The sequence below is a fragment of the Nomascus leucogenys genome, chromosome 16 (assembly GCF_006542625.1).
Source record: "Nomascus leucogenys isolate Asia chromosome 16, Asia_NLE_v1, whole genome shotgun sequence".
Classification (NCBI taxonomy): domain Eukaryota; kingdom Metazoa; phylum Chordata; class Mammalia; order Primates; family Hylobatidae; genus Nomascus; species Nomascus leucogenys.
The window spans coordinates 13,380,892-13,408,489 of record NC_044396.1 but is presented as its reverse complement, the minus strand read 5'-3'; the positions used below and the strand labels follow the sequence as shown (position 1 = coordinate 13,408,489).

The following is a 27,598-nucleotide window of genomic DNA, read 5'->3' as shown; positions in this document are numbered from 1 at the left end:
TTCCACAAAGTCCTGTGGAATTTGAAATCATTTTTGTGGCTGCTGAGAATGACATTTAGAGACTATAACATTTCCTTTTGTTCTTTTTTTTTTTTTTTTTTTCAGTGTTTGAAAGATGTATGGTGATCTTGAAACTGCCAGACACAAGAAAACTTCTAGCAAATTCAAGGGAAGTTTGTCTACACTCAGGCTGCAGTATTTTCAGCAAACTTGATTGGACAAATGGGCCTGTGCCTTATCTTTTGGTGGAGTGAAAAAATTTGAGCCAGTGAAGCCATATCCTTACAGCAAGCAGCATGCAGCATACCTGGCTCTTTGCTGATTGCAAATAGGCATTTAAAATGTGAATTTGGAATCAGATGTCTCGATTACTTCCAGTTAAAATGGCATCATAGGTGTTTCCTAAGTTTTAAGTCTTGGATAAAAACTCCACCAGTGTCTACCATCTCCACCATGAACTCTGTTAAGGAAGCTTCATTTTTGTATATTCCCGCTCTTTTCATTTCCCTGTCTTCTGCATAATCATGCCTTCTTGCTAAGTAATTCAAGCATAAGGTCTTGGAATAATAAAATCACAATCTTAGGAGAAAGAATAAAATTGTTATTTTCCCAGTCTCTTGGTCATGATGATATCTTATAATTAAAAACAAATTAAAATAAATTTTAAAACACCTGAAGATAAATTAGAAGAAATTGTGCACCCTCCACAAAACATACAAAGTTTAAAAATTTGGATCTTTTTCTCAGCAGGTATCAGTTGTAAATAATGAACTAGGGGCCAAAATGTAAAACAAAAAATGAAGCAGCTACATGTAGTTAGTAATTTCTAGTTTGAACTGTAATTGAATATTGTGGCTTCATATGTATTATTTTATATTGTACTTTTTTCATTATTGATGGTTTGGACTTTAATAAGAGAAATTCCATAGTTTTTAATATCCCAGAAGTGAGACAATTTGAACAGTGTATTCTAGAAAACAATACACGAACTGAACAGAAGTGAATGCTTATATATATTATGATAGCCTTAAACCTTTTTCTCTAATGCCTTAACTGTCAAATAATTATAACCTTTTAAAGCATAGGACTGTAGTCAGCATGCTAGACTGAGAGGTAAACACTGATGCAGTTAGAACAGGTACTGATGCTGTCAGTGTTTAACACTATGTTTAGCTGTGTTTATGCTATAAAAGTGCAATATTAGACACTAGCTAGTACTGCTGCCTCATGTAACTCCAAAGAAAACAGGATTTCATTAAGTGCATTGAATGTGGATATTTCTTTAAGTTACTCATATTGTCCTTTGCTTGAATGCAATGCCATGCAGATTTATGTGGTTTTTATTTTCTGTGCATTACTTTAACACCTTAAAGGGAGAAGCAAATATTTCCTTCTTCAGCTGACCAGCAGTGGCCCTTTAACTGCAATAGGAAGAAAAGAAAAGGTTTGTGTGAAAATTGGTAATAACTGGCACTTGAGATCAAAAAGAAATTTCTGTATACTTGATGCCTTAAGATGCCCAAAGCTGTCCAAAGCTCTGAAAGACTTTAAGATAGGCAGTAATGCTTACTACAATACTACTGAGTTTTTGTAGAGTTAACATTTGATAATAAAACTTGTCTGTTTAATCTCAATGTTTGCGATTTTTTTTTTTGTTTTGTTATTAGAATTGTGGTACTGATGGAAGTACATAGATAAGCCATCTCTTCCTAAGATGGTGGTAGGGTTTTTCTCCAAACTTATGTATAAAAGCTATCAGTGATAAATCTACTCAAGATGGCCTGGCATGATGGCTCACACCTGTAATCCCAGCACTTTCGGAGGCCGAAGCGGGTGGATCAAGAGGTCAGGAGTTCGAGACCAGCCTGGCCAAAGATGATGAAACCCCATCTCTACTAAAACTGCAACAATTAGCCGGGTGCAGTGGTAGGTGCCTGTAGTCTGAGCTACTTGGGAGGCTGAGGCAGGAGAATCGCTTGAACCCGGGAGACGGAGGTTGCAGTGAGCCGAGATCATGCCATTGCACTCTAGCCTGGGTGACAGAGCAAGACTCCATCTCAAAAAAAAAAATAAAATTTCTAACATTTTATAGCAACATACATTATCAGTATCACTTGACATGCAAACTCTGTTGTTAGTGTGTTTCAGTTCTGAAATTAGATTATAACCCCAAGGGCAGGGATTAATGCTGTACCTATATTTCTCTCAATGTCTAGCACTTTTTTTTTTTACTTCGTAACATTTACATCAAATGTCTATATTTCTGTTCACCCAGTATGTTCTTCATAAGCATTAATTGAGTGTAGCTTAGTTAACCCAGGAAATTCAGCCCTAGTCCTTGCCAGCATCACCTTATAAGAAAGAAGCCATTTTATATTAATACTTTTGGTCTTTGCCGTCGCGTATGATAAAGTTCTCTAGACAAGCTGGAGTCCTCACCCAAGTTTTCCTTGCTCTAATATCTCTGGTAGGCATTTAATGTTGTTCAGGCTATTACCTACCTTAAGTAGAATCAAAGTCGCCTGAGCAAAGCTAGTGTTATTCATCTTGGTACAGCACCTGGTACAGCTGCTCTCTCCGTGCAGAAAAGAAAACTGGCAAAAGAAAGTGGAGTAAGGGTGATGGGGAAGGATGGGAGAATGAGGGAAAAGAGGACTGGGATATGTGGAAGAACCTTAAGTTCCACCTCTTACGTGTACAGTCTTCCTCTCCCTGCATTCTCCAGCTCTCGAGGAAAACAAAAGTAGACAGAATGAACGTCCATGTACTTTTTTTTTTTTTTTTTTTTTTTTTTGAGATGGAGTCTTGCTCTGTAGCCCAGGCTGGAGTGCAGTGGCATGGTCTCGGCTCACTGCAAGCTCACCTCCCAGGTTCACGCCATTCTCCTGCCTCAGCCTCCCAAGTAGCTGGGACTACAGGCCCCTGCCACCATGCCCAGCTAATTTTGTTTTTGTATTTTTAGTAGATATGGGGTTTCACTGTGTTAGCCAGGATGGTCTCGATCTCCTAACCTCGTGATTCACCTGTCTTGGCCTCCCAAAGTGCTGGGATTACAGGCATGAGCCACCGCGCCCAGCCGTGTATATATATATATATATATATATATATTTTTTTTTTTTTTTTTTTTTTTTTTAAGAGATCAGGTTTTGCCATGTTTCTCAGGCTGGTCTTGAACTTCTGAGTTCCAGAGATCTTCCCACCTCAGCCTCCAAAAGTGCTGGGATTACAGACATGAGCCACCTTGCCTGGCCCCAGACTCTTAACCAGATCTCAAATGAACTGAGAACTCACTTATCACCAAGGGGATGGTACTAAATCATTAAGGAGGCATCTGCTCCCATGATCCAATCACCCCCCACCAGGCCCTACCTCCAACATTGGGAATCACATTTCAATGTGACTGGAAGGGACAAACATCCATACAGGCAGTGGCTCATGCCTGTAGTCCCAACACTTTAGGAGGCTGAGGCGGGCAGATCACCTGAGGTCAGCCGTTCCAGACCAGCCTGACCAACATGCTGAAACCCTGTCTCTACTAAAAATATAAAAATTAGCCAGGCATGGCGGCGTGCGCCTGTAGTCCCAGCTACTCGGGAGGCAGAGAGTACTTCAGGGACAGCTCCAGGACTGCACTAGATCTGGCCTGAGTTTCCAGGTCTGGCCTAAGCTCTTTGTAGGGTAGAAAAACAGCAGAAACAACTTAATCTGTCAGGGCTTTAGGAATAGCAGATTTTTTTCTGCATCAACTGAATTGAGGTACTCAGAGTCCACCTGCTATCCAAATGCATCCATTTTTCAAAATAAGAAAGTATTTAATCAACCATTTACATGTACCAAGAAGGCCTAAGTGCAATTAATAGCAGGTGTCTTCTAATGTGGCAGTCTCAATCCCTATAAATAGGGTTGTTTGAGTTAGCAAAAACAAAATACCAAACCAAAACAAAACCCAGGATATTCAATTACATAGAAATTTCAGATAAATAACAAATCATTTTTGGTATAAGCCTGTCCCAAATATTGCATGGGACATGCTTATACTAAAGTGGCCTGAATTTTTTATCTGGAAACCCCAATATAATTCACAAATATTTAAAGGGCTTACTATCTGAAAGAAGACAGGCAAGAGTCTTGGTACAAAGACAGCAACCTATGTTTTCTAGCATAGAAGCTTTGCCTGGGACAAACTTGATAATAGGCCACTTAGTTCCAATAATGTTTTGCTTTATGAGTATTGCTTCATATGACCAAGTTGATCAAAAATCTCTACCTAGAGTAGTTTTAACTATATTGTTTTTTAAAAAAATGTCCTGACCAGGTGCAGTGGCTCACACCTCTAATTCCAGCACTTTGGGAGGCCAAGGAGGGCGGATTGTTTGAGCCCAAGAGTTCAAGACCAGCCTGGGCAACATGGTGAAACCATGTCTCTACAAAAAAAAAAATATATATATATATATATATATATAATGTATATTTTATATATGTATGTTTTATATATACACACAATATATATTCAGAAAAATATATATACGCACACACACACACAGAAAAATTAGCTGGGCGTGGTGGCATGTGTCTGTAGTACCAGCTACTTGGGAGGCTGAGGTGGGAGGATCACTTGAGCCTGGGAGGTCAAGGCTACAGTGAGCCATGATTGCACATGTGCACTCCAGCCTTGACAACAAAGTGAGACCCTATGTCAAAAAAAAAAAAGAAAATGTCCTAAGACATCTAATATATCCAATTCAAGAATATTTAAGTAGAATGCTTTTTTTTTTTTTTTTGAGATGGAGTCTTGCTCTGTCACCCAGGCTGGAGTGCAGTGGCATATTTTGGCTCACTGTAGCCTCTGCCTCCCAGGTTCAAGAGATTCTCCTGCCTCAGTTTCCTGAGCAGCAGGGACTACAGGCGCTCACACCACGCCCAGGTAATTCTTGTGTTTTTTTGTAGAGACAGGGTTACACCATGTTGGCCAGGCTGGTCTTGAACTCCTGACCTCAGGTGATCCGCCTGCCTCAGCCTCCCAAAGTGTTGGGATTACAGGCAAGAGCCACCGCGCCCAGCCCTAATGTGGGTTTTTAGGGTTCAAGAGAAGAATATTTCTACTAGGGAATAATTACCTCTATCTTATCTTATATTTCCATTTGTTATTTTAAGAAGCTATTTTTTTTTCTATCATTTTTCTTTCCCCTGTTATTGTAGAGGTCAGGCAAACTTAAAATTTAGTCCATTAGTCATCTTGAGGTGACCGTGAAGGAACTATAGGATATTAAGACTCTAGACTTAGAAAACAGCAGACCTCAATAGCCACTATATGTTTTCCAAGAGGTGCAGCTCTTTCAGTCAGCTGATCTGATAAGCAGGGTACTCAGGTACTGTTGCTCATGTCCAGGGACCCTACCACATCCTGTGGTTTTCAGGGTCCTTATATTCTGTGCTCTCTTGGCTCTGGCACCAGGCATTTTCTGGTCCACTGTTTCTAACTCCTGGTAAAGTGTTGTTTTAAGGCAAAAAACATCTTTACAGGGAACCAGACATAAAAAGAGTTCCTGGAGGCCCCGCGTGGTAGCTCATGCCTGTAATCCCAGCACTTTGTGGGGCTGAAGCCGGTGGATCACTTGAGGTCAGGATTTCAAGACCAGCTTGGGCAACACGGTGAAACCACACCCCTCCACTTCTCTACTAAAAATACAAAAAATTATCCTGGCGTGGTGGTACGCACCTGTAAACCCAGCACTTTGGGGGGCCAAGGTGGGCGGATCACTTGAGGCTAGGAGTTGGAGACTAGCCTGGCCAACCAACATGGTGAAATCCCGTCTCTACTAAAAATATGAAAATTAAGTGGTGGCTTGTGCCTGTAGTCCCAGCTACTGGGAAGGCCGAGGCACGAGAATCACTTTAACCTGGGAGGCGGAAGTTGCAGTGAACCTAGATCGAGTCACTGCATTCCAGCCTGGGCGACAGAGGGAGACTCTGTCTCAAAAAAAAAAAAAAAAAAAAAAAGTTCCTGGAACTGTTTCTGCACATCACTGAAAAATGATAGCTTCTCCCCAAATATCCTGACTTAAAGGTGCTATTAGGAGAATCTTGCTGCCTGCTAATAATGGGGTGTCCATAATTACCCCATGACTTCAGTGAATTCTCGTGCCTGTTTCTCCCGATCTAAAATGGGTATATTTCATTGACTAAATTTACTTCTGAGCACTGTTGGGGAAAAGATCCCGGTGTTTGTTGAAGAATGCTAGATATAATGAAAGTTAAAACACAGTTTAACAAATTAAAATTATTTCCTATTGCTGTGGAATATCTAATTGCACACTGCTCTCCCCCAGACCACTGTATTATCTGCCCCCGCCCCACCCCCAGAATATCATGAAATGCAACGTATTTGTTAAACCAGTTTTGGTGATTTAAAACAAGTTCCAAGCACAAGCTTCTTTCTTGTAATGGTCAAGTGGCCTACTAAACCAAAGCGCCAACTGAGAACGTTTTGCTGAAATCCCAGCGAGAACGCAGGCAGCTATGGCAGTTCCGGAGCACCGGGTTCCACCTCTGCCTCTGACCGGCTTTGCGACTTCCACCGCATTAGATCTCAGTTTCCTCCGTGTAAAATGGGGCGGGAATGGAGGCTGGACCTGGGAGGCGTCGCTGATGATCGTCTCTGACTCGTTAAGTCGCGGAGTCACAAAAGTGGCGGAAAGCACGCCCTCACTTTTTGGTAAGAGTAGGACGAGGGGCGGGGCTGCAGCGCGACCCACCAGTCTCGCTTTCCAGGGGAGGCGGCGGCCAGGAGCTGCTGCTGTGGGCGGTGCCCCCGGCGTGGAGTCTCCTTCCTGCCCGCGCAGGCCCCAGCGCCCCAGCGAAGCGCTCCGGCCGCTCCCCTCTCCTAACACTCTGGTTCCCGGGCCGCCTGCGGGGACGCGGTTGGCGGCGACACCGGAGGGGGGTGGGTCAGGAAGTGGGAGCGCGGCGGCCAGGAGCGGGCCCCCGGTGGCCGAGGGGTTCGGTGACGCTGAGGGAGGGAGAGTCCGGGCCGCGCGGGAGCCGCAGGGCGCCCTGGCCTCCGCAGAAACGATGGCGGAGGAAGAAGGTGACTGCCGCGGGGTCCAGCGCGCCAACGGCCGCCCGTGGTCTCGGGAAGGAGGGGCGGGGGCGCTGGGAGGTCTCGGCTGGAGCTGTTGGTAGCCGCGGTCGCGGTCGCGGCCGCGCGGGGAGGGCGGGAAGGAGCGCGGCGCCTGGCGGAGGGCTGCGGAGAAATTCAGGAGAGCGGAGCAAATGGCCCGAAGTTTTGTCGGCCGAATTGGGAAGCAAAGGTGGAGCTGAAAGTTGGGAATCCGTAGCAAGAGAGAAAGCTGTGTGGGGAGTGCTCGGGAGGGAGGGGGGTCCTGAGCAGATTCTTGGTGAAGTGGGAGGCGCAGTTTGGTTTCGAAGATGCAGGTTTAGGTACTGAGTGCATATTTGGAAGGCAATTTTTAAAGGGCTGTGGATATTGACAAACCCAGAGGCAACAGGGGGCGAGGGGACATTCACCAGGGGGTTAAAGAGACAGGGATTTGGGATAAACATGGCAAGATGAATTGGGAATGGGCGAACACGCAGAAACTGAAGAAAGCCAAGTTCACTTAGGTTTAGGAGAAAATGGTAAAGAGCAGAGCCATCTAAGTATTATAGTTTTGGGAGATGATGAGGCCAGGAGGCCTTTGAGGGTCAAAGTGGGTGAGCTGGAGAAAGGTTTCCATGCCGCCTTCAGGATCAATGCTAAGATAAGTAATTCATTCAGCAGTATTTTATTTATAGAAAATGATCAATATGAGACAAAAATGGGAAGTTAGATGAAACTTATCGGTTAGTGATAAACAATACAAGGAATACTCATGGCATAATAACTTCATGATAACCCCTACTAGTTTCAGGAAGTGAGAAGCAATTAGATTTTTGCATTCTGGTGGAAAACACAACTTTTTACCTTATGAGTGGAGCTGCGGATGTGATAGTAAATTGATCTAATTTAGACTCAAGTCCCTTTGTTTTTTTTTTTTTGAGACAGAGTTTCGCTCTTGTTGCCCAGGCTAGAGTGCAATGGCGCGATCTCGGTTCACCGCAACCTCCGCTTCCTGGATTCAAGCGATTCTCCTGCCTCAGCCTCCCTAGTAGCTGGGATTACAGGCATGCGCCACCACGTCCGGTTAATTTTGTATTTTGAGTAGAGACGGGGTTTCTCCATGTTAGTCAGGCTGGTCTTGAACTTCTGACTTCAGGTGATCCGCCCACCTCGGCCTCCCAGAGTGCTGGGATTACAGGCGTCAGCCACGGGCCCGGCCGACTCAAGCCTTTCTGAATCAAGAGTACAAGGAAGGAGTTTAAAGAATTCAGCGGAAAGCAATTTTTAACAATTAAGCATAAGAAATGTTTACTGATCTGTGACTTGCTGACCTGTCCCTATGCAGGCTTGGTTCATATTTGCTTCCTCTTGAGTTTTCAGAGTGTTAAAGCTGGTCTGAATTTAAGACATTCTAACTAAAAACAGCTTCAAAACCAAAGCTATTTGTCGTTAGTGAGAAAGAATGTAATTCCGTTTGTTTCCTTGGTTCTGTCTGTGGTTAGAGTATATTATCATTTGAAATATTTCTTGATGTATTTTTCTTTTCTAATTGCAAATTTATGGGGGTAGGCTGATATACTAGCTTGTATGTTCCTATGAGTACATTCATGCTTAAAGCATTAAAAAAGTTAACACTGCATTAAAAAACCAATACTACAATACTGAAAGTCTTTAATACATCATGCAAAGTGAAAAATTATTTTAGACTATGGTTGTACTTAAATAGATCTGTGGAGCCAATATTAAAAGATTGTACCGTTTTGTAAATTTTACTTATGTGATATAAAATGATAAATGGGCCGGGCATGGTGGCTCATGCCTGTAGTCCCAGCACTTTGGGAGAACAAGGCGAGTGGATCACTTGAAGTCAGAAGTTCGAGACCAGCCTGGCTAACACAGTGAAACTCCATCTCTACTAAAAATACAAAAATTAGCCGGGTGGAGTGGCGAGTGTCTGTAGTCCCAGCTATGGGAGGCGGAGGTTGCAGTGAGCCGAGATTGCACCATTTCACTCCAGCCTGGGTGACAGAGCGAGACTCCATCTAAAAAAAAATAAAATTAAGGCCGGGCACGGTGGCTCACGCCTGTAATCCTAACACTTTGGGAGGCCAAGGTGGGTGGATCACGAGGTCAGGAGTTCGAGACCAGCCTGGCCAATATGGTGAAACCCTGTCTCTACTAAAAAATACAAAAGTTAGCTGGGCGTGGTGGCGCATTCCTATAGTCCCAGCTACCCGGGAGGCTGAGGCAAGAGAATCGCTGGAACCCGGGAGGCCGAGGATGCAGTGAGCCGAGATCGCCCCACTACACTCCAGCCTGGGTGACACAGTGAGACTCCCTCTCAAAAATAAAATAAATAAAATGATAAATGATTTTTGGTTGTAGAATTACATATAATTCAAAAGCAGTTAAATACATCTTATATGGGACAATTAATGGGTTGTAATTTATTAAAATATTGCTTTATTCAACATATTTTTAATTCCATAAATATTTGTATTCACACCCTATTAGACGCAAGTATATAATAGTCAACAATGACTGAGTAAATTTTCATTTATTATAACGCTAGTAATAATAATGCGTATCGCAAACCTGTCTGTCTATGTGCCAAGCATTCTGAGTGTTTTATGTTTATTTGTCACTCTATACTTTTTTCCCCAAAAATTCGTATTATCTTTTATTCGCTGTGTTAAAATTAGACTAAATAGTCTGTATATTTTACTTGTATCCAGGTGTTCTCCATGTCCCATCTTGCTTACCATTCACATTCACTTAGATCCTCTTCATTGTCCAAGTAAATACTCTGGGAATCTGGTCTTTAAAAAAAATGTCTTCCTTGATGCAATAGAGGGCCGGGGTGTTTATATTTATGCTTTCTGAAAGCAATGTTAGAGCAAAGAAAGAAGTGACAACCTTGAGTAGAGCAGTATTAACGTTTCACTTGGAAACTGCTATGTCTAGCCTGGATGGACATTTGAAAGCCTGTTTGTAGCCCTACTATTTCATATGAAGATGACTGGACTGAAGTCTGAAAGAGCAGGTTACTTTTGTGGATGTGTAATCATCTTCATTTAGTTTGACTTTTTCTTTACAATGCTAAAAATATAAGATAGTGAAAAGGAGTGGCCGGGCATGGTGGCTCACGCCTGTAATCCCAGCACTTTGGGAGGCCAAGGCGGGCGAATCACGAGGTCAGGAGTTTGAGACCAGCCTGGCCAACATGATGAAACCCCTGTCTCTACTAAAAATACAAAAAATTAGCTGGGCGTAATCCTAGCTATTCGGGAGGCTGAGGTAGGAGAATTGCTTGAACCTGGAGGCGGAGGTTGTAGTGAGCCAGGATGGCACCACTGCACTGCAGCCTGGGCAAAAAGAGTGAAACTCCATTTCAAAAAAAAAAAAAAAGATAGTGAAAAGGAAACCTGAATTACATCGCAGAGCTTTCCTGTCAGAACTGATAATCTCATTTGTCCATTGCTTTGGCCTTTGCTTTTTTCCACCTAGAGATGTGTGACTTTGTTTTTCCATTATGAAATTATATGAAAAGTTAGGTTTAGGGATAAGGTTGAAGAGATGAGCTAAAATGAATACTGTATCGAGTCGTACTTTTGGCTCTTACAGTTTAATGCCACTAAAATTGATATGTCTTAAAATCAGTGCATGCATTCAGTATGACAGTGTGTTTTTTTTCCCCTTGAAAAACCTATTAAGTAGTATCTTCAAATGTATGGCATCTTAGAATCAGGAAAATATAATATTATAGATCTTTTATAGTCCAGTGCTATTGCGTGATTAATCATGCAAGTGTACCTACAAAGGAAAGTTCTTGTAGTTATATCTTCCCCTTGTATTCTTTTAAAATAAAATTAAAAACAATAATTTGCTTTTGAAGACTATTTGATTTTGCATAAATATGCGTTCTTGTTGACTGCTTCTAACTTTTACTTTAACCTAGGGCAGGGGAATATTAAAGAGGCATAATGAGGAAGGAATATAGTAATATTTACTAATTGACCTAGATTTATATGCAGAAATACTCGAAGTCTGGGGCATGTTTTTCTAATAATGTCACTTTTTGTTTGTTTTGTTTCGTTTTGTTTTTGAGATGGAGTCTCCCTCTGTCACCAGGCTAGAGTGCAGTAGTGCGATCTCGGGTCACTGCAGCTCCACCTACTGGGTTCAACTGATTCTCCTGCCTCAGCCTCCTGAGTAGCTGGGATTATAGGAGTACACCACCATACCCGGCTGATTTTTGTATTTTTAGTAGAGATGGGGTTTCACCATATTGGCCAAGCTGTACTCGAACTCCTGACCTCAGGTGATCCACCCACTTTGGCCTCCCAAAGTGCTGGGATTACAGGCGTGAGCCACCATACCCGGCCTAATAATGTCTTTTAAAATATTTTCATTGATTTCACTACTTAACATGACTACAGAATAAATGGTAGTTTATAGAAATGGATAACCATTGTATTCATCATTCTGAATCGACTAAATGTACAGCTTTTTTTTTTATCACTATGCCAGTGTTTAAAGATATTTTAGTGAACATACAAGTTTGCTATGAAGCTATTTTAAGATATGTTTATTTTATTCATTTTCCACAGTAAAGCTAGAGAACATCCATCTGATCAGCAGCAACTGATTCATTTCTCCTTCTTTGACTTCTATGTTTATTTTCACATTTCATAGCCTGAAGTTATTACTAACAGAAAGGAAGAAAACTGTCTTCCACTTCCATGAGAAAGATAAATTATTGTACCACTTTATAACTTGGCAGGAACCCTCTGTACTTATAGTATCGTAATCTATCACACAAGATGATTAATTCTAGGGAGGAAAAGTATAAATTGTACATAGTACATTCCTGTTTAACTTGGAGTTTAGTTTACTAGTTTGGAGGTAACTTCTGCATCACATTTTCTAAAACTGGAGCTAGAAGAGGAAGATAGTCTAATCCTGGGAAATTATTTTGAGACCTTCTTATACATAGGTATCTTTGTAGGTTTAGCCTATTTTCTAATACCTAAATCTATAAGATTGTACAATGCTAATGATAACACAGCACTGAAATTCTGCAGAACTTTCAGGGTTATTTAAAAACAGAAGTGTAGTTTGTGATAATGTATTATGTTTTGATTTTTTTTTTTTTTTTTTTTTTAAGATGGAGTCTCGCTCTGTCGCCCAGGCTGGAGTGCAGTGGCACGATCTCGGCTCACTGCAAGCTCCACCTCCTGGGTTCACGCCATTCTCCTGCCTCAGCCTCCTGAGTAGCTGGGACTACAGGCGCCCGCCACCATGCCTGGCTAATTTTTTTGTATTTTTTTTTTAGTAGAGACAGGGTTTCACCATGTTAGGATGGTCTCGATCTCCTGACCTCGTGATCCGCCCACCTTGGCCTCCCTAAGTGCTGGGATTACAGGTGTGAGCCATAGCGCCCGGCTATGTTTTGATTTTTAAAAAACAGTTAAACCATAAATTATGCATTTGATACTTTAAGGTAACTAGAATTATGAGGTGAATAACACCTTGACCCCCAGTTTGGAAAACAGCTTACTTATTTTAGGATGTTTTGAAAATTGCATCATCTTGGGAGAAGAGCGTATTGGTTTACTATTAGGATTGTCAAAACACAGATTGGGGAGTGGAACTTAAATTGTCTTTTTTTGGACAAAAGATAATTTTGCAGGGGTGCCAAAATAATTATGAAAAGGTTATCTTTGATGCTAATAGGCCTTAGTGGTACTTTTGCTTTAGAATAATAAAGGTTAATTGGCTCAGGATACAGATTAAAACAATTTTATACACACATTGCAATAATGTCTTAAATATTTTAAGGACCACCTGTAGAGCTGCGCCAAAGAAAAAAGCCAAAGTCTTCAGAAAATAAGGAATCTGCCAAAGAAGAGAAAATCAGTGACATTCCAATTCCTGAGAGAGCTCCAAAACGTAAGTTAGACTTGGAATTTGTGCTACTACAAAAATAGTTTAGGCTAGAAAGTATATTTTATATTAATATTTTAAATATACATATTTTGAGATTAAGTATATGCTCAGCTTTCACTAGGTTTTGAACAACCCCCAAATCTCACTGGCTTATGACAAACATTTATTTCTAATTAATATTACATGTTGTGGCTGCAGTTTGGCTGTCATAGTTTTATGTGTTGTGAAGGAATCCGTATTTGGGAAAGATTTTTCTTGTGACATAGGAAAAGAGGAGGCAGAATCATGCAATGCCTCTTAAAGTTTCTGCTGACCTGGCACACTATCACTTGTATGCACCTTTTATTGGCCCAAGCAAGTCATATAATCAGTTCAGACAATGGGATGTGAAGTATACTTTGATTACAGGGACGTGTTCCAGGTCACATGGTAGTGGTCAGGGATGTATAAGATTTTTACAGGGAAGGAGAAAATAGTTGTGAATAATAATATAGTTTACCACACCCTGTCCTTGTGATTTATTTCCCTCCCTCAGACAAAATACACTTACTTTTTCCCACACCCTAAAACTCTGTCTTATCTAGTCACAGCCTTAATCTTGAACCCAAGGGCTTATCTACATCAGGGCCAGCTACGACTCATTCTAATCCAGAGATCTATGAACTAAAAAGACAGGTTATCTGTTTTGTGTCAGGGGTTCCCAAGACCACCCCCATGTTTCGTTATTAGCTGGAAGGACTCGCAAGTTTCAGAATGAAGTTGCATTTACAGCTATGATTGATTGATTTTTGAGACAGAGTCTCGCTCTGTCACCTAGGCCGGAATGCAGTGGCACGATCTCAGCTCACTGCAACTTCCGCCTTCTGGGTTCAAGCGATTCTCCTGCCTCAGCCTCCTCAGTAGCTGGAACTACAGGCACACGCCACCACGCCTGGCTAATTTTTGTATTTTTGGTAGAGACGGGGTTTCACCATGTTGGCCAGTCTGGTCTCGAACTCCTGACCTCAAGTGTTCCACCTGCCACAGCCTCTCAAAGTGCTGAGATTATAGGCATGAGCCACCGTGCCCAGGCTACAGCTATGATTTATTATAGCAAATAATATAAAACAAAATCAGCAAAGGGAAAAGGCCTATTATGGTGAAATCTGCAAGAAACCAGGCATAGGCTTCCAAATTTCCACTCCAACAGAGTCACACGGGATGGGCCTGATTTCCTTCAGCATCAAATTGTGACATTTGTAAAGTTTTATCTACCACGGAAGCTCATTAGTAACTCAGTGCTCAGGGTTTTTATTGGAGGCTGGTCATGTAGGTATCCTCTGCCAACCATGTCCCAGAATTCTTGACTCCCAGAAAGAAAGCATAAACTACATTGTTTGTACAAAGAGAATAGGCACTGTTGTCAGTTAGAGAATGGTGGGAACTCTCCTGAAATTGAAGTTCCTAGATGCCAGCCAAGAGAGCCTACCTTGCAAGCAGGGCTTTCTTTTTTTCATTTTTCTTTCTTTTTTTTTTTTTGCTTGAGACAGAGTCTCACCCTGTCACCCAGGCAGGAGTGCCGTTGTGCAGTCTCTTACTGCAACCTCCATCTTGCTTACTGCAACCTCCATCTTCTGGGTTCAAGCAATTCTTGTGCCTCAGCCTCCCGAGTAGCTGGGATTATAGGCATGTGCCACCACACTTGGTTAATTTTTGTATTTTTAATAGAAACGGGGTTTCACCACGTTGGCCAGGCTGGTCAACTCCTGACCTTAGGTGATCTGCCTGCAAGCAGGCCTTTCTCAGGAAAGTGGTCTCAGACCTGCTATGTTAACTCTTTTCTGCACATCCCCCCACTCTCAGTATACATTGTTGGACAGGGACAGGATATCCCCTTACTCCGAGATAAGGAATCTGTTGTGTTTATGCCCCAGTTGTGTTCCTGGGGAATTGTTTCCCAGTTCATTGTTCTCCATGGTCCTTGATTTTACACTCTGGAGATCTTTTCTCTTCCATTTTCCTCTATAACCATATCTAAAGATGGGTTTGGAGAATGTGTCATCCTTAAGGGCTAAACGGCTTGCTCAGATTGCTTCCTCTGCACTAAAAATTGAGGCCTATATATAAATTTGCTCAAGATAAAAGCTGTGGGTAATCTACAAATCTAGTTGAGGGGCTGGCCGCAAGAAAACTGTATTTGGGAGCTGGAAAAATGAAGATCTATATTATGTCATGACAAAACATTTGGTAATACTGTTTCTTGTGAACAGTTAACAATACTATTTTTTTCTATCATTTTAGGTAATGAGATTGCAAAACAGAATGTTACTAGAGTGCCTTTGTTATTAACAGCTGCATTTGACTACAGGAAAGAGATCTGGATTTAGAATAGAATTGGTCTATTTGTAAGTGGGAGTGAAGAAGAAAATAGAGAATCCCCAAATTCTGGGACTTGTAATGTTGAAGTGAGAACAGTTTATTAACCAGGCATGGTGGCTCACGCCAGTAATCCTAGCACTTTGGGAAGCTGAGGCAGAGGATTGCTTGAGGTTAGGAGTTCAGGACCATCCTGGACAACATAGTGAGACCCTGTCTTTATTTAAAAAAAAAAAAAAAGAAAGAAAAGGAAAAGCTGTTTGTCTTTTTCAACCAATAAAAGTTAAAATCAAGAAATGGGAGGCCGGGCACAGTGGCTCAAGCCTGTAATACCAGCACTTTGGGAGGCCGAGGCGGGCGGATCATGAGATCAGGAGATAGAGACCATCCTGGCTAACATGGTGAAATCCCATCTCTACTAAAAAATACGAAAAATTAGCTGGGCATGGTGGCACGCGCCTGTAGTCCCAGCTACTTGGGAGGCTGAAACAGGAGAATCGCTTGAACCTGGGAAGTGGAGGTTGCAATGAGCCAAGATTGTGCCACTGCACTCCAGCCTGGGTGACAGAGCGAGACTCCGTCTCAAAAAAAAAAAAAAAAAAAAAAAAAAAGAGAGAGAGAGAGAAATACTTTGAGTAACAAAGGCTGATTAAGATGAGTCCTTAGTGCAAAGGTCAAATCAAGGGCATAGCTGTTGTACAATTTGTTAAAATGTGTGAATAAATTAATGTAGTTCCTACTAAATCTTGTTGGACACAGGACAGGAAAAAAGAACTAAAGCTGTTGGCCCACAAAAGTTTAATAAACTCAAGCTATGTACAATGAAGCCTTTGAGAAGGCATATCTAGAAAAGATGCGTAATTTAGCCTTTAAGAGTGGCATATCTAGAAAAATTTGTAGGTATAGTTACTGGGACATAGAGCTGACTGAAATCAAGTAGGTAAACCAATAAAATTTTTCTTTTCTTTGCAAAATGAGTGATTTAATTGTTTAAAAATGAAGTATAATTAACATACAATTAAATGGACAGAGTCTTAGTTGTTCAATTAAATGCATTTTGACATGTGAATGCAGGCAAAACAAACTATAGAACATTTCCATTATCTCAGAAAATTTCCTTGTACCTTATTCCTATTGTTTTGATAGTTGTCACTACTGAATAATTTCACATGTTCTAGAACTTCATTATAAATGGAATCATACATACTTCAGTGTCCAAATTCTTTCATTCAGCTGAGTATGTTATCTTTGAAAAATGTAATATTTTGGGCTGGGTGCATTGGCTCACGCTTGTTAGCTCATGTCTGTAATCCTGGCACGTTGGGAGGCTGAGGCAGGAGGATTGCTTGAGCTCAGGAGTTTGAGACCAGCCTGGGCAACAAGGCGAAACCCCATCTCTACAAAAAGTACAAAAATTAGCCAGGCATAGTGGCACATGCTTGTAGTTCCAGCTACTTGGGAGGCTGAGGCGGGAAGATCACTTAAGCCCATGAGGTTGAGGCTCTGGTGAACTGTGATCATGCCACTGCACTGTAGCCTGGGTGACTGAATAAGACCCTATTTCATAAAAATAAAAAATATAATCATTTTGAGATTCATCCATGTTGTATATCTCAATAGTTCATTCCCCTTTATTGCTAAGTATATTCCACTGTTTGAATATATAGTCATGTGTTGCTTAAGGACAGGGATATGTTCTGAGAAATGCACCATTAGGTGATTTTCTCATATTCACACAAACTAGATGATACAGCCTACTACACACCTAGGCTATGTAGTATAGCCTATTCCTCCTAGGCTACAAACCTGTACAGCATGTTACTGTAGTGAATACTGTAGGCAGTTGTAACACAATGGTAGGCATTTGTGTATCTAAATATATCTAAACATGAAAAGATACAGTAAAAATATGGTATTACAATCTTACAGGGCCACCATTATATATGCAGTCCATTGTTGACTGAAACGTCATTGTGCAGGGCATGACTGTACCAAAATTGTTTATCCCTATTCCTCTCGTTGGACATTTAGGTTGTTTCTAGTATTTAGTTGTTACGAATAAGAATGCTATGAACATTCCTGTACTGGTCTCCTTGAACAAATGTTTTCATTTCCGTTAGGTAAATACATAGAAGAATTGCTAGTTAAGCTTTCGAGAGAGCATACTGTTGAACTGCCAGCCTAGATTCAAAAGAACTCTTAACTCTTCAGGTCTTGAAATAAATGACATGTGAGCCCCTAACTACAGACTGAGTAAACTGCTCTCAGGTTCTCTCCTGAGGAGTGAGTGTGTTTTGCTTAGGAGGGAAGTGAATATTGTGTATTAAAAATATTTTGGCCAGGAGCGGTGGCTCACACCTGTAATCCCAGCACTTTGGGAGGCCAAGGTGGGCAGATCACTTGAGGTCAGGAGTTTGAGACCAGCCTGGCCAACATGGTGAAACCCTGTCTCTACTTAAAAAAAAAAAAGCCAAATGTGGTGGTGCGTGCCTGTAGTTCCAGCTACTTGGGAGGCTGAGGCACAAGAATCACTTGAACCTGGGAGGTGGAGGTTGCAGTGAGCCAAGATTGCACCACTGCACTCCAGCCTGGGTGACAGAGGAGACTCCATCTCAAAACACACACACAGAAATTTAAGCTTAGGCAATATAGTGAGACCTCATCTCTACAAAAAATTAAAAAAAAAAAATCAGCCAAGCGTGGTGGTGTGCACCTGTAGTCCCAGCTACTTGGGAGGCTGAGACACAAGAATTGCTTGAATTCGGGAAGTGGAGATTGCAGTGAGCCGAGAATGTGCCACTGCACTCCAGCCTGGGCAACAGAGGAGACTCCATCTCAAAAAAAAAAAAAATTTAAGCCTAGGCAATATAGTGAGACCCCATCTCCATAAAAAAATTAAAAAAAAAAAAAAATTAGCTGACAATGTGGTGGTGCATGCCTGTAGTCCCAGCTACTTGGGAGGCTGAGGTAGGAGGATTGCTTAAGCCTGAGAAGTGGTGTTTGCAGTGAGCCGAGATCGCGCCACTGCACTCCAGCCTGGACGATGCAGCAAGACTCTGTCTCAAAAAAAAAAAAAAAAGTTAAAAAATTTGAAAAATACAATGTAAGAAAGAAAATTAAATAGTCTAGAAATATCGACTACAAAATAGTATTTCCTCCCCAACTACAAAAATATATTTTCAGGGTAGAAAATGTGGAAAGTAGAGAAAAAAAAAAAAAAAAAACTACATCCATAATTTCAGTAGATATAAATACTCTTAAAATTTTGGCATAAGTATGGCTTTTTTCTGTGTAGTTATAGTTTTTTTTTTTTCACTTTTTGTGAAATTGAATCCTGCATTTTTTTATCAACATACCATTGGCTTTTTTATGTGCCTTAAATATTACTTAACTGTGTTCTATATTCTGATAGTGACGTTTTATAATCTGTTTTTAATTTTGTGTGCCTGATCATCATTTTACAAATGAAGGGACTGGTGCACATAGGAGTTATCTGATTAGGCTGGTTTGTGACTAACAACTTAAAGTCAGATCCTTTACTTTTCGATTTTCAAACTAAAATGGTTGTATTTTAAGAGTTTGAGACCAGGACCCAGAGCTCCTTATTTTCTCTAAAATACATGTACTTATACCAAACACTGAAAGCTTGATGTGTACTCCATCTTTGACTCCTTACAAAAGTAAAATATTCAGTAATGCTGGGCATGGTGGCTCATGCCTGTAATCCCAGCACTTTGGGAGGCCGAGGTGGGGGGATCACCTGAGGTCAGGAGTTTGAGACCAGCCTAACCAACATGGAGAAACTCTGTCTCTACTCAAAATACAAAATTAGCCAGGCATGGTGGCGCATGCCTGTAATCCCAGCTACTCGGGAGGCTGAGGCAGGAGAATCACTTGAACCCAGGAGGTGGAGGTTGCAGTGAGTCGAGATCACGCCATTGCACTCCAGCCTGGGCAACAAGAGCGAAACTCTGTCTCAAAAAAAAAAAAAAAAAAAATAGTATTAAGGTTAGGCATTTATATATAGAAATTGGTTGAATATACTTTTTATAATAGTTTCTGATTAAGTAGGATTAATTTGTCATTGTCTTAGCCTTAATGAAAAAAAAAAAAAAACAAACCCAGGAAATCCATTTAGAAATTTCTAAGTGCTTTTGCCAAACTGCCACCCTAGATTACTTTTCTTACTAGTTTTTATAGTTCATATTGTCTCAACATTGCTTTAATGATTTCATATATTTTTTCAGGTATGCTTGTGTAGCACAATAATAATAGCAAATATTTGCTGAGCTCTTACTGTATGTCAGGAACCATGCCAGATACTTTACACATGCTACTGGAAACAGAAATTTTATTTTGTTTTGAGATGGAGTTTCGCTCTTGTGGCCCAGGCTGGAGTGCACTGGTGTGATCTCAGCTCACTGCAACCTCCACCTCCCCGGTTCAAGCAATTCTCCTGCCTCAACCTCCCAGTAGCTGGGATTACAGGCATGCGCCACCACACCCAGCTAGTTTTGCATTTTTAGTAGAGATGGGGTTTCACTATGTCGGCCATGGTTGGTCTCAAACTCCTGACCTCAGGTGATCCGCCCACCTCAGCCTCCCAAAGAGCTGGGATTACAGGTGTGAGCCACCATGCTGGCGAAACAGAAATTTTGAAGCACTTGTATCATATTGATGCTAACATTGGATTTACTGCAGTGTTTTTGTTTATTTGTTTGTTTGTTTTGAGACGGAGTCTTGCTCTGTCACCCAGGCTGGAGTGCAGTGGCGCGATCTCGGCTCACTGCAAGCTCCGCTCCCTGCAAACTCTGCCTCCCGGGTTCACGCCATTCTCCCACCTCAGCCTCCCGAGTAGCTGGGACTACAGGCGCCCGCCACCACACCTGGCTAATTTTGTTTTTGTATTTTTAGTAGAGACGGGGTTTCACTGCGTTAGCCAGGATGGTCTCAATCTCCTGACCTCGTGATCCGCCCGCCTCGGCCTCCCAAAGTGCTGGGATCACAGGCATGAGCCACTGTGCCCGGCCTGCAGAGTGTTTTTCAAACATTTAGAATATGATTATTTATTGATATTTAATTAGTTACTCTATAATAGTTTGCATAACAGCACAATTGCAACATGCTATGCAAACTATTATGTATTAAATAATGTTATAAAAATAACTAAAATTTTAGTTTAGCTAAAAAAAAAAATCAACAAGTTGATTTTTACTGTCAGTCGTTCGGTAACAGAACACTGGGTTTTAGGCCTTTAGTCCCTTATTTTTTTTTATTATGCTTATTATACTCAATGGCTATAGCAAGACTGAATCATCTTTTGTATACAAAATCCAAATGTGTCTTACGTTATTTCATTAAGAAGCAGTTACAGGCTGGATGCAGTGGCTCATGTTTGTAATTCAGCACTTTAGGAAGCCAAAGTGGAAGGATCTGTTGAGACCAGGGATTCAAGACCAGCCTGGGCAACATAGCAAGAATCCTGTCTCTACAAAAATAAAATAAAATTTAAAAAAGAAATAGTTTGTGTCCATATATAACAGTTGTATGTGATCTTTTAAAACATGATAATCAAAACTTATTGAGTTGTACATTTTACATGGCTTTAGGTTTATAGTGAGTTATTCTTCAATGAAGAAAAAATCCTGAAAGGAAAAAAAAAATTTCCGAATGAACCTGTACTTTTTTTAGATACTGGGTCATACATTCCTTTGGATTATTATTTTTTTTTTTTTTTGAGACAGAGTCTCACTCTGTCACCTAGGCACCCAGGCTGGAGTGCAGTGGCGTGATCTCGGCTCACTGCAAGCTCCACCTCCTGGGGTCACGCCATTCTCCTGCCTCAGCCTCTCCGAGTAGCTGGGACTACAGGCGCCCGCCACCACGCCCGGCTAACTTTTTGTATTTTTAGTAGAGACAGGGTTTCACCATGGTCTCGATCTCCTGACCTCGTGATCCACCCGCCTCAGCCTCCCAAAGTGCCGGGATTACAAGCGTGAGCCACCGTGCCCGGCCTGGATTACTTTTTAATATTCATAGACTAATTTTTGTACCATCTTACCCTTTTCTTCTTTCTTTTTCTTTTTTCTTTTTTTTTTGAGACAAGATCTGGCTGTGTCACCTAGGCTGGTGTGCAGTGTTGCCATCTCGGTTCACTACAACCTCTGCCTCCCGGGCTAAAGCAATTCTCCTGCTTCAGCCTCCCAAGTAGCTGGGATTACAGGCACCTACCACCACATGGGCTAATTTTTTGTATTTTTTTAGAGACATGGTTTCACCGTGTTACCCAGTCTGGTTTCGAACTCATGAGCTCAAGCAATCTGCCTGCCTCTGGAAATGTTGGGGTTACAGACATGAGCCACCACACTTAGCTTCATCTTAACCTTTTTTTTTTTTCTTTGAGACGGAGTCTCGCTCTGTCGCCCAGGCTGGAGCACAATGGCATGATCTCTGCTCACTGCGCTCCGCCTCCGGGTTCACGCCATTCTCCTGCCTCAGCCTCCCAAGTAGCTGGGACTACAGGCGCCTGCTACCACGCCTGGCTGATTTTTTTGTATTTTTTAGTAGAGACGGGGTTTCACCGTGTTAGCCAGGATGGTCTCTATCTCTTGTCCTTGTGATCCGCCCACCTTGGCCTCCCAAAGTGCTGGGATTACAGGTGTGAGCCACCGTGCCAGGCCCATCTTAACCATTTTTAAGTGTAGTGTTCTATTGTGTTAAGTATGTTTATGTTGTGACACAGATCTTAGAACTTTTTCCTCTTGCAGAATATAGACTTTAAATTTTATCTTATCTTATCTTTGTATTTTATTATTTTTTTGAGACAGTCTTGCTCTGTTGCCCAGGCTGGAGTGCAATGGCGTGATCTCTGCTCACTGCAACCTCCGCCTCCCAGGTTCAAGTGATTCTCCTGCCTCAGCCTCCCGAGTAGCTGGGATTACAAGCACCCGCCACCACACCCAGCTAATTTTTGTATTTTTAGTAGAGACAGGATTTCACCAGGTTGGCCAGGCTGGTCTCGAACTCATGACTTCAGGTGATCCACCCACCTCGGCCTCCCAAAGTGGTGGGATTACAGACGTGAGCTACTGCGCCCAGCCTATACTTTAATTTTTAAAACAATTTTAGATTTGCAGAAGAATTGAGCAGATAGAGTTCCTATATTACACTCTCCCACATATGGAGTTTCCCTTATTCTTAACATTTTACATTAGTATGGTACGTTTGTTACAATTAAGCAATATTGATACATTAGTAACTTAAGATCACATGTTATTCAGATATTCAGATTTCCTTAGTTTTTACCTAATGTCTTTTTTTTTTTTTTTTTTTGGTTGAGACGGAATCTTGCTCTGTCCCCCAGGCTGGAGCACAGTGGCATGATCTCGGCTTACTGCAACCTCCACCTCCCTGATTCAATGATTCTTGTGCCTCAGCCTCCCGAGTAGCTGGGATTACAAGTGTGCGCCACCACACCTAGCTAATTTTTGTATTTTAGTTTCACCGTGTTGGCCAGGCAGATCTCAAACTCCTGACCTCAAATGATCTGCCTGCCTTGGCCTCCCAAAGTGTCACTGTGCCTGGCCCCTAATGTCTTTTTTCTGTCCCAGTATCCCATCCATGATACCACATGACACTTGGTTATTATGTCTGTTAAGCTCTTCTTGGCTTTGATACTTTCTCAAGCTCTTGTTTTTGATGACCTTGACAGTTTGAGAGATATATTTATAGGATGCCCCTCTACTGGAATTTATCTGATGCTTTTCTCACAATTAGACTCGAGTTGTGGGTTTTGGGGACAAAGACCATAGAGGTAGAATGCCATTTTTAATCACGTCATATCAAGGGTACATATTACCTTTTGATTACTTTTAATATACTTTTTCAGATGTATTATTTCAACGCTTTGCAAAGATTTTCATTGGCTGTCTTGCAGCGGTTACTAGTGGTATGATGTATGCTCTCTACTTATCAGCATACCATGAACGGAAATTCTGGTTTTCCAACAGGCAGGTAAGAAGAAAGAATTTTGAGTATATGAAAGTTATTTTCCCAGGGAACCAGAATATATGTATGATAAGTATGACAAGTGCTGTCTTATTTATGGCTATTAAGAACAAAATGCTCCAGAAGCTGTTTTGAGAATATAGTTACAGTATCAACCTTAAAATACTAATAGTGTATTTCATAGAATAAAACTACGAGGGTGCTCCCCTTTGTGCAATTAACTTATCAGGGACTTTTGATGACAGTGAAATGTTATGGAGTTTAGTCAGCCTTTTCATAGTTTTGATAGATAGTTCACATTTCAGAAACAATCTGTGGAAGTTTTAGTATTAAAATATTTTAATTTTTAGATCACATGATTAGAATGTTTTTGAGGGGGTTGAAAGGGATTAACAAGCATCACATAGTATTAAGATTTTGCCTCATATTACTGTGTTTAGTGTTTGGTTTTCAATCATGTATATTTCCACAGGTTCTTCAGTCACTATAGTTGTATTCATAATTTCATAGTTTGACTCTTGAATAAATTTGTTTGCTAAGTCCTCTTGGCTTTGTAGAGTTTTTAAATTTTTGAGCCCAAACTGGGTTTTTTGTTTTTCTTATTTTTTAGTCAAGCTGATGGAGTATTTTAAAGCAATTGGTTTAATTAACACCATCAAGACATTTAACTGAGTAATTACTGACTATATCTGTCTTGATTTAGCTATTACTGTAGCATATATTATTTCCCTGAAAATGTTATGCAGATTAACTGCAGTTCTCAACAATGGATGTATGATAGAATCATCTTGGGAGCTTTCAAAGATAACCTCCCTCTCAGATTCTTAGGTAGGGGCAGTGGGACAGGCTGCGATCAGTATGTTGATAAGTATTTTCAGGTGATTATGTTGTATAGGCAGAACTGAGAATAACCAAAGCTTTGAAAATTAGAAGGCCTTCATTAAGAACTTTGTTTTACAAAGCTTTGCCTATGGGTCAGGAGCATTGGCAGAATCTGGGAGCTTTTTCAGAATCATAGACTCTCAGACCCCACTTTAAAATCAGAATCTACAGTTTAATAAGGTCTCCAGGTGTTTCATATACTCAGTAGATTTGAGAAGCACTGATTGAGAGTTTACATCTTTGAAATCTTAGAAACAAGTATTTGCATTCATAAAAAAAAAATATTTTAAAGTAATTTATTTAGATCAGTAAGCTCTTGGTTCATTCAGACTGCTATAACAAAGTACCATAAGCTTATAAACAACAGAATGGCTTATAAACAACAGAAATTTATTTCTCACAGTTCTGGAGGCTGAAAAGTCCTAGATCAAGGCATGGGCAGATTTGGTGTCTGGTGAGGGCTTGCTTCCTGGTTTATAGCAGGGATCATCTTGCTGCATCCTCACATGGTGGAAGCAGCAAGGGATCACTGTGGGGCCTCTTTTATAAGGACATTAATCCCATTCATGAGGGAACTGCCCTCGTGACCTAATCACCTCCCAAATATCCCACTTTCTTTTTTTTTTTTTTTTTTTTTGTTATACTTTAGGGTTTTAGGGTACATGTACACAATGTGCAGGTTTGTTACATATGTATCCATGTGCCACGTTGATTTCCTGCACCCATTAACTCGTCATTTAGCATTAGGTGTATCTCCTAATGCTGTCCCTCCCCCCTCCCCCCACCCCACAACAGTCCCCGGAGTGTGATGTTCCCCTTCCTGTGTCCATGAGTTCTCATTGTTCAATTCCCACCTATGAGTGAGAACATGCGGTGTTTGGTTTTTTGTCCTTGCGATAGTTTACTGAGAATGATGTTTTCCAGTTTCATCCATGTCCCTACAAAGGACACGAACTCATCATTTTTTATGGCTGCATAGTATTCCATGGTGTATATGTGCCACATTTTCTTAATCCAGTCTATTGTTGTTGGACATTTGGGTTGGTTCCAACTCTTTGCTATTGTGAATAGTGCCGCAATAAACATACGTGTGCATGTGTCTTTATAGCAGCATGATTTATAGTCCTTTGGGTATATACCCAGTAATGGGATGGCTGGGTCAAATGGTATTTCTAGTTCTAGATCCCTGAGGAATCGCCACACTGACTTCCACAATGGTTGAACTAGTTTACAGTCCCACCAACAGTGTAAAAGTGTTCCTATTTCTCCACATCCTCTCCAGCACCTGTTGTTTCCTGATTTTTTAATGATGGCCATTCTAACTGGTGTGAGATGGTATCTCACTGTGGTTTTGATTTGCATTTCTCTGATGGCCAGTGATGATGAGCATTTCTTCATGTGTTTTTTGGCTGCATAAATGTCTTCTTTTGAGAAGTGTCTGTTCATGTCCTTTGCCCACTTTTTGATGGGGTTGTTTGTTTTTTTCTTGTAAATTTGTTTGAGTTCATTGTAGATTCTGGATATTAGCCCTTTGTCAGATGAGTAGGTTGCAAAAATTTTCTCCCATTCTGTAGGTTGCCTGTTCACTCTGATGGTAGTTTCTTTTGCTGTGCAGAAGCTCTTTAGTTTAATGAGATCCCATTTGTCAATTTTGCTTTTGTTGCCATTGCTTTTGGTGTTTAGACATGAAGTCCTTGCCCACGCCTATGTCCTGAATGGTATTGCCTAGGTTTTCTTGTAGGATTTTAATGGTTTTAGGTCTAACATATAAGTCTTTAATCCATCTTGAATTAATTTTTGTATAAGGTGTAAGGAAGGGATCCAGTTTCAGCTTTCTACATATGGCTAGCCAGTTTTCCCAGCACCATTTATTAAATAGGGAATCCTTTCCCCATTTCTTGTTTTTGTCAGGTTTGTCAAAGATCAGATAGTTGTAGCTATGCGGCATCATTTCTGAGGGCTCTGTTCTGTTCCATTGATCTATGTCTCTGTTGTGGTACCAGTACCATGCTGTTTTGGTTACTGTAGCCTTGTAGTATAGTTTAAGTCAGGTAGCGTGATGCCTCCAGCTTTGTTCTTTTGGCTTAGGATTGACTTGGCGATGCGGGCTCTTTTTTGGTTCCATATGAACTTTAAAGTAGTTTTTTCCAATTCTGTGAAGAAAGTCATTGGTAGCTTGATGGGGATGGCATTGAATCTATAAATTACCTTGGGCAGTATGGCCATTTTCACGATATTGATTCTTCCAACCCATGAGCATGGAATGTTCTTCCATTTGTTTGCATCCTCTTTTATTTCATTGAGCAGTGGTTTGTAGTTCTCCTTGAAGAGGTCCTTCACATCCCTTGTAAGTTGGATTCCTAGGTATTTTATTCTCTTTGAAGCAATTGTGAATGGGAGTTCACTCATGATTTGGCTCTCTGTTTGTCTGTTATTGGTGTACAAGAATGCTTGTGATTTTTGAACATTAATTTTGTATCCTGAGACTTTGCTGAAGTTGCTAATCAGCTTAAGGAGGTTTTGGGCTGAGACAATGGGGTTTTCTAGATATACAATCATGTCATCTGCAAACAGGGACAATTTGACTTCCTCTTTTCCTAATTGAATACCCTTTATTTCCTTCTCCTGCCTGATTGCTCTGGCCAGAACTTCCAGCACTATGTTGAATAGGAGCGGTGAGAGAGGGCATCCCTGTCTTGTGCCAGTTTTCAGAGGGAATGCTTCCAGTTTTTGCCCATTCAGTATGATATTGGCTGTGGGTTTGTCGTAGATAGCTCTTATTATTTTGAGATACGTCCCATCAATACCTAATTTATTGAGAGTTTTTAGCATGAAGGTTGTTGAATTTTGTCAAAGGCCTTTTCTGCATCTATTGAGATAATCATGTGGTTTTTGTCTTTGGTTCTGTTTATATGCTGGATTACATTTATTGATTTGCGTATGTTGAACCAGCCTTGCATCCCAGGGATGAAGCCCACTTGATTATGGTGGATAAGCTTTTTGATGTGCTGCTGGATTCGGTTTGCCAGTATTTTATTGAGGATTTTTGCATCAATGTTCATCAAGGATATTGGTCTGAAATTCTCTTTTTTGGTTATGTCTCTGCCAGGCTTTGGTATCAGGACGATGCTGGCTTCGTAAAATGTGTTAGGGAGGATTCCCTCTTTTTCTATCGATTGGAATAGTTTCAGAAGGAATGGTACCAGTTCCTCCTTGTACCTCTGGTAGAATTCAGCTGTGAATCCATCAGGTCCTGGACTCTTTTTGGTTGGTAAGCTACTGATTGTTGCCACAATTTCAGAACCT

At 41.1% G+C, this 27,598-nt stretch overlaps 2 protein-coding genes across 9 annotated transcripts in view; both read left to right on the top strand.

Moving 5' to 3' along the window:
* Positions 1-1,634, top strand: part of ESRP1 (epithelial splicing regulatory protein 1) — a 67,771-nt gene extending 66,137 nt beyond the window's left edge. For 3 of the 5 annotated variants that reach the window (XM_030795263.1, XM_030795265.1, XM_030795262.1), the window contains one exon: positions 106-1,634. In XM_030795263.1, the coding sequence (XP_030651123.1) occupies positions 106-126 (21 nt within the window). In that variant the 3' untranslated portion in view covers positions 127-1,634. The remainder of the gene's footprint in view (positions 1-105) is intronic. The other 2 variants (XM_030795264.1, XM_030795261.1) reach the window with 2 other exon arrangements.
* Positions 1,635-6,887: 5,253 nt separating this feature from the next.
* Positions 6,888-27,598, top strand: part of DPY19L4 (dpy-19 like 4) — a 77,864-nt gene continuing 57,153 nt past the window's right edge. For 3 of the 4 annotated variants that reach the window (XM_030795282.1, XM_030795281.1, XM_030795280.1), the window contains exons 1-3: positions 6,888-7,087; positions 12,941-13,051; positions 23,292-23,416. In XM_030795282.1, coding sequence (XP_030651142.1) covers positions 7,072-7,087; positions 12,941-13,051; positions 23,292-23,416 — 252 coding nt within the window. In that variant the 5' untranslated portion in view covers positions 6,888-7,071. Of the gene's footprint in view, positions 7,088-12,940; positions 13,052-23,291; positions 23,417-27,598 lie in introns of those variants that run through there. The other variant, XM_030795283.1, reaches the window with a different exon arrangement.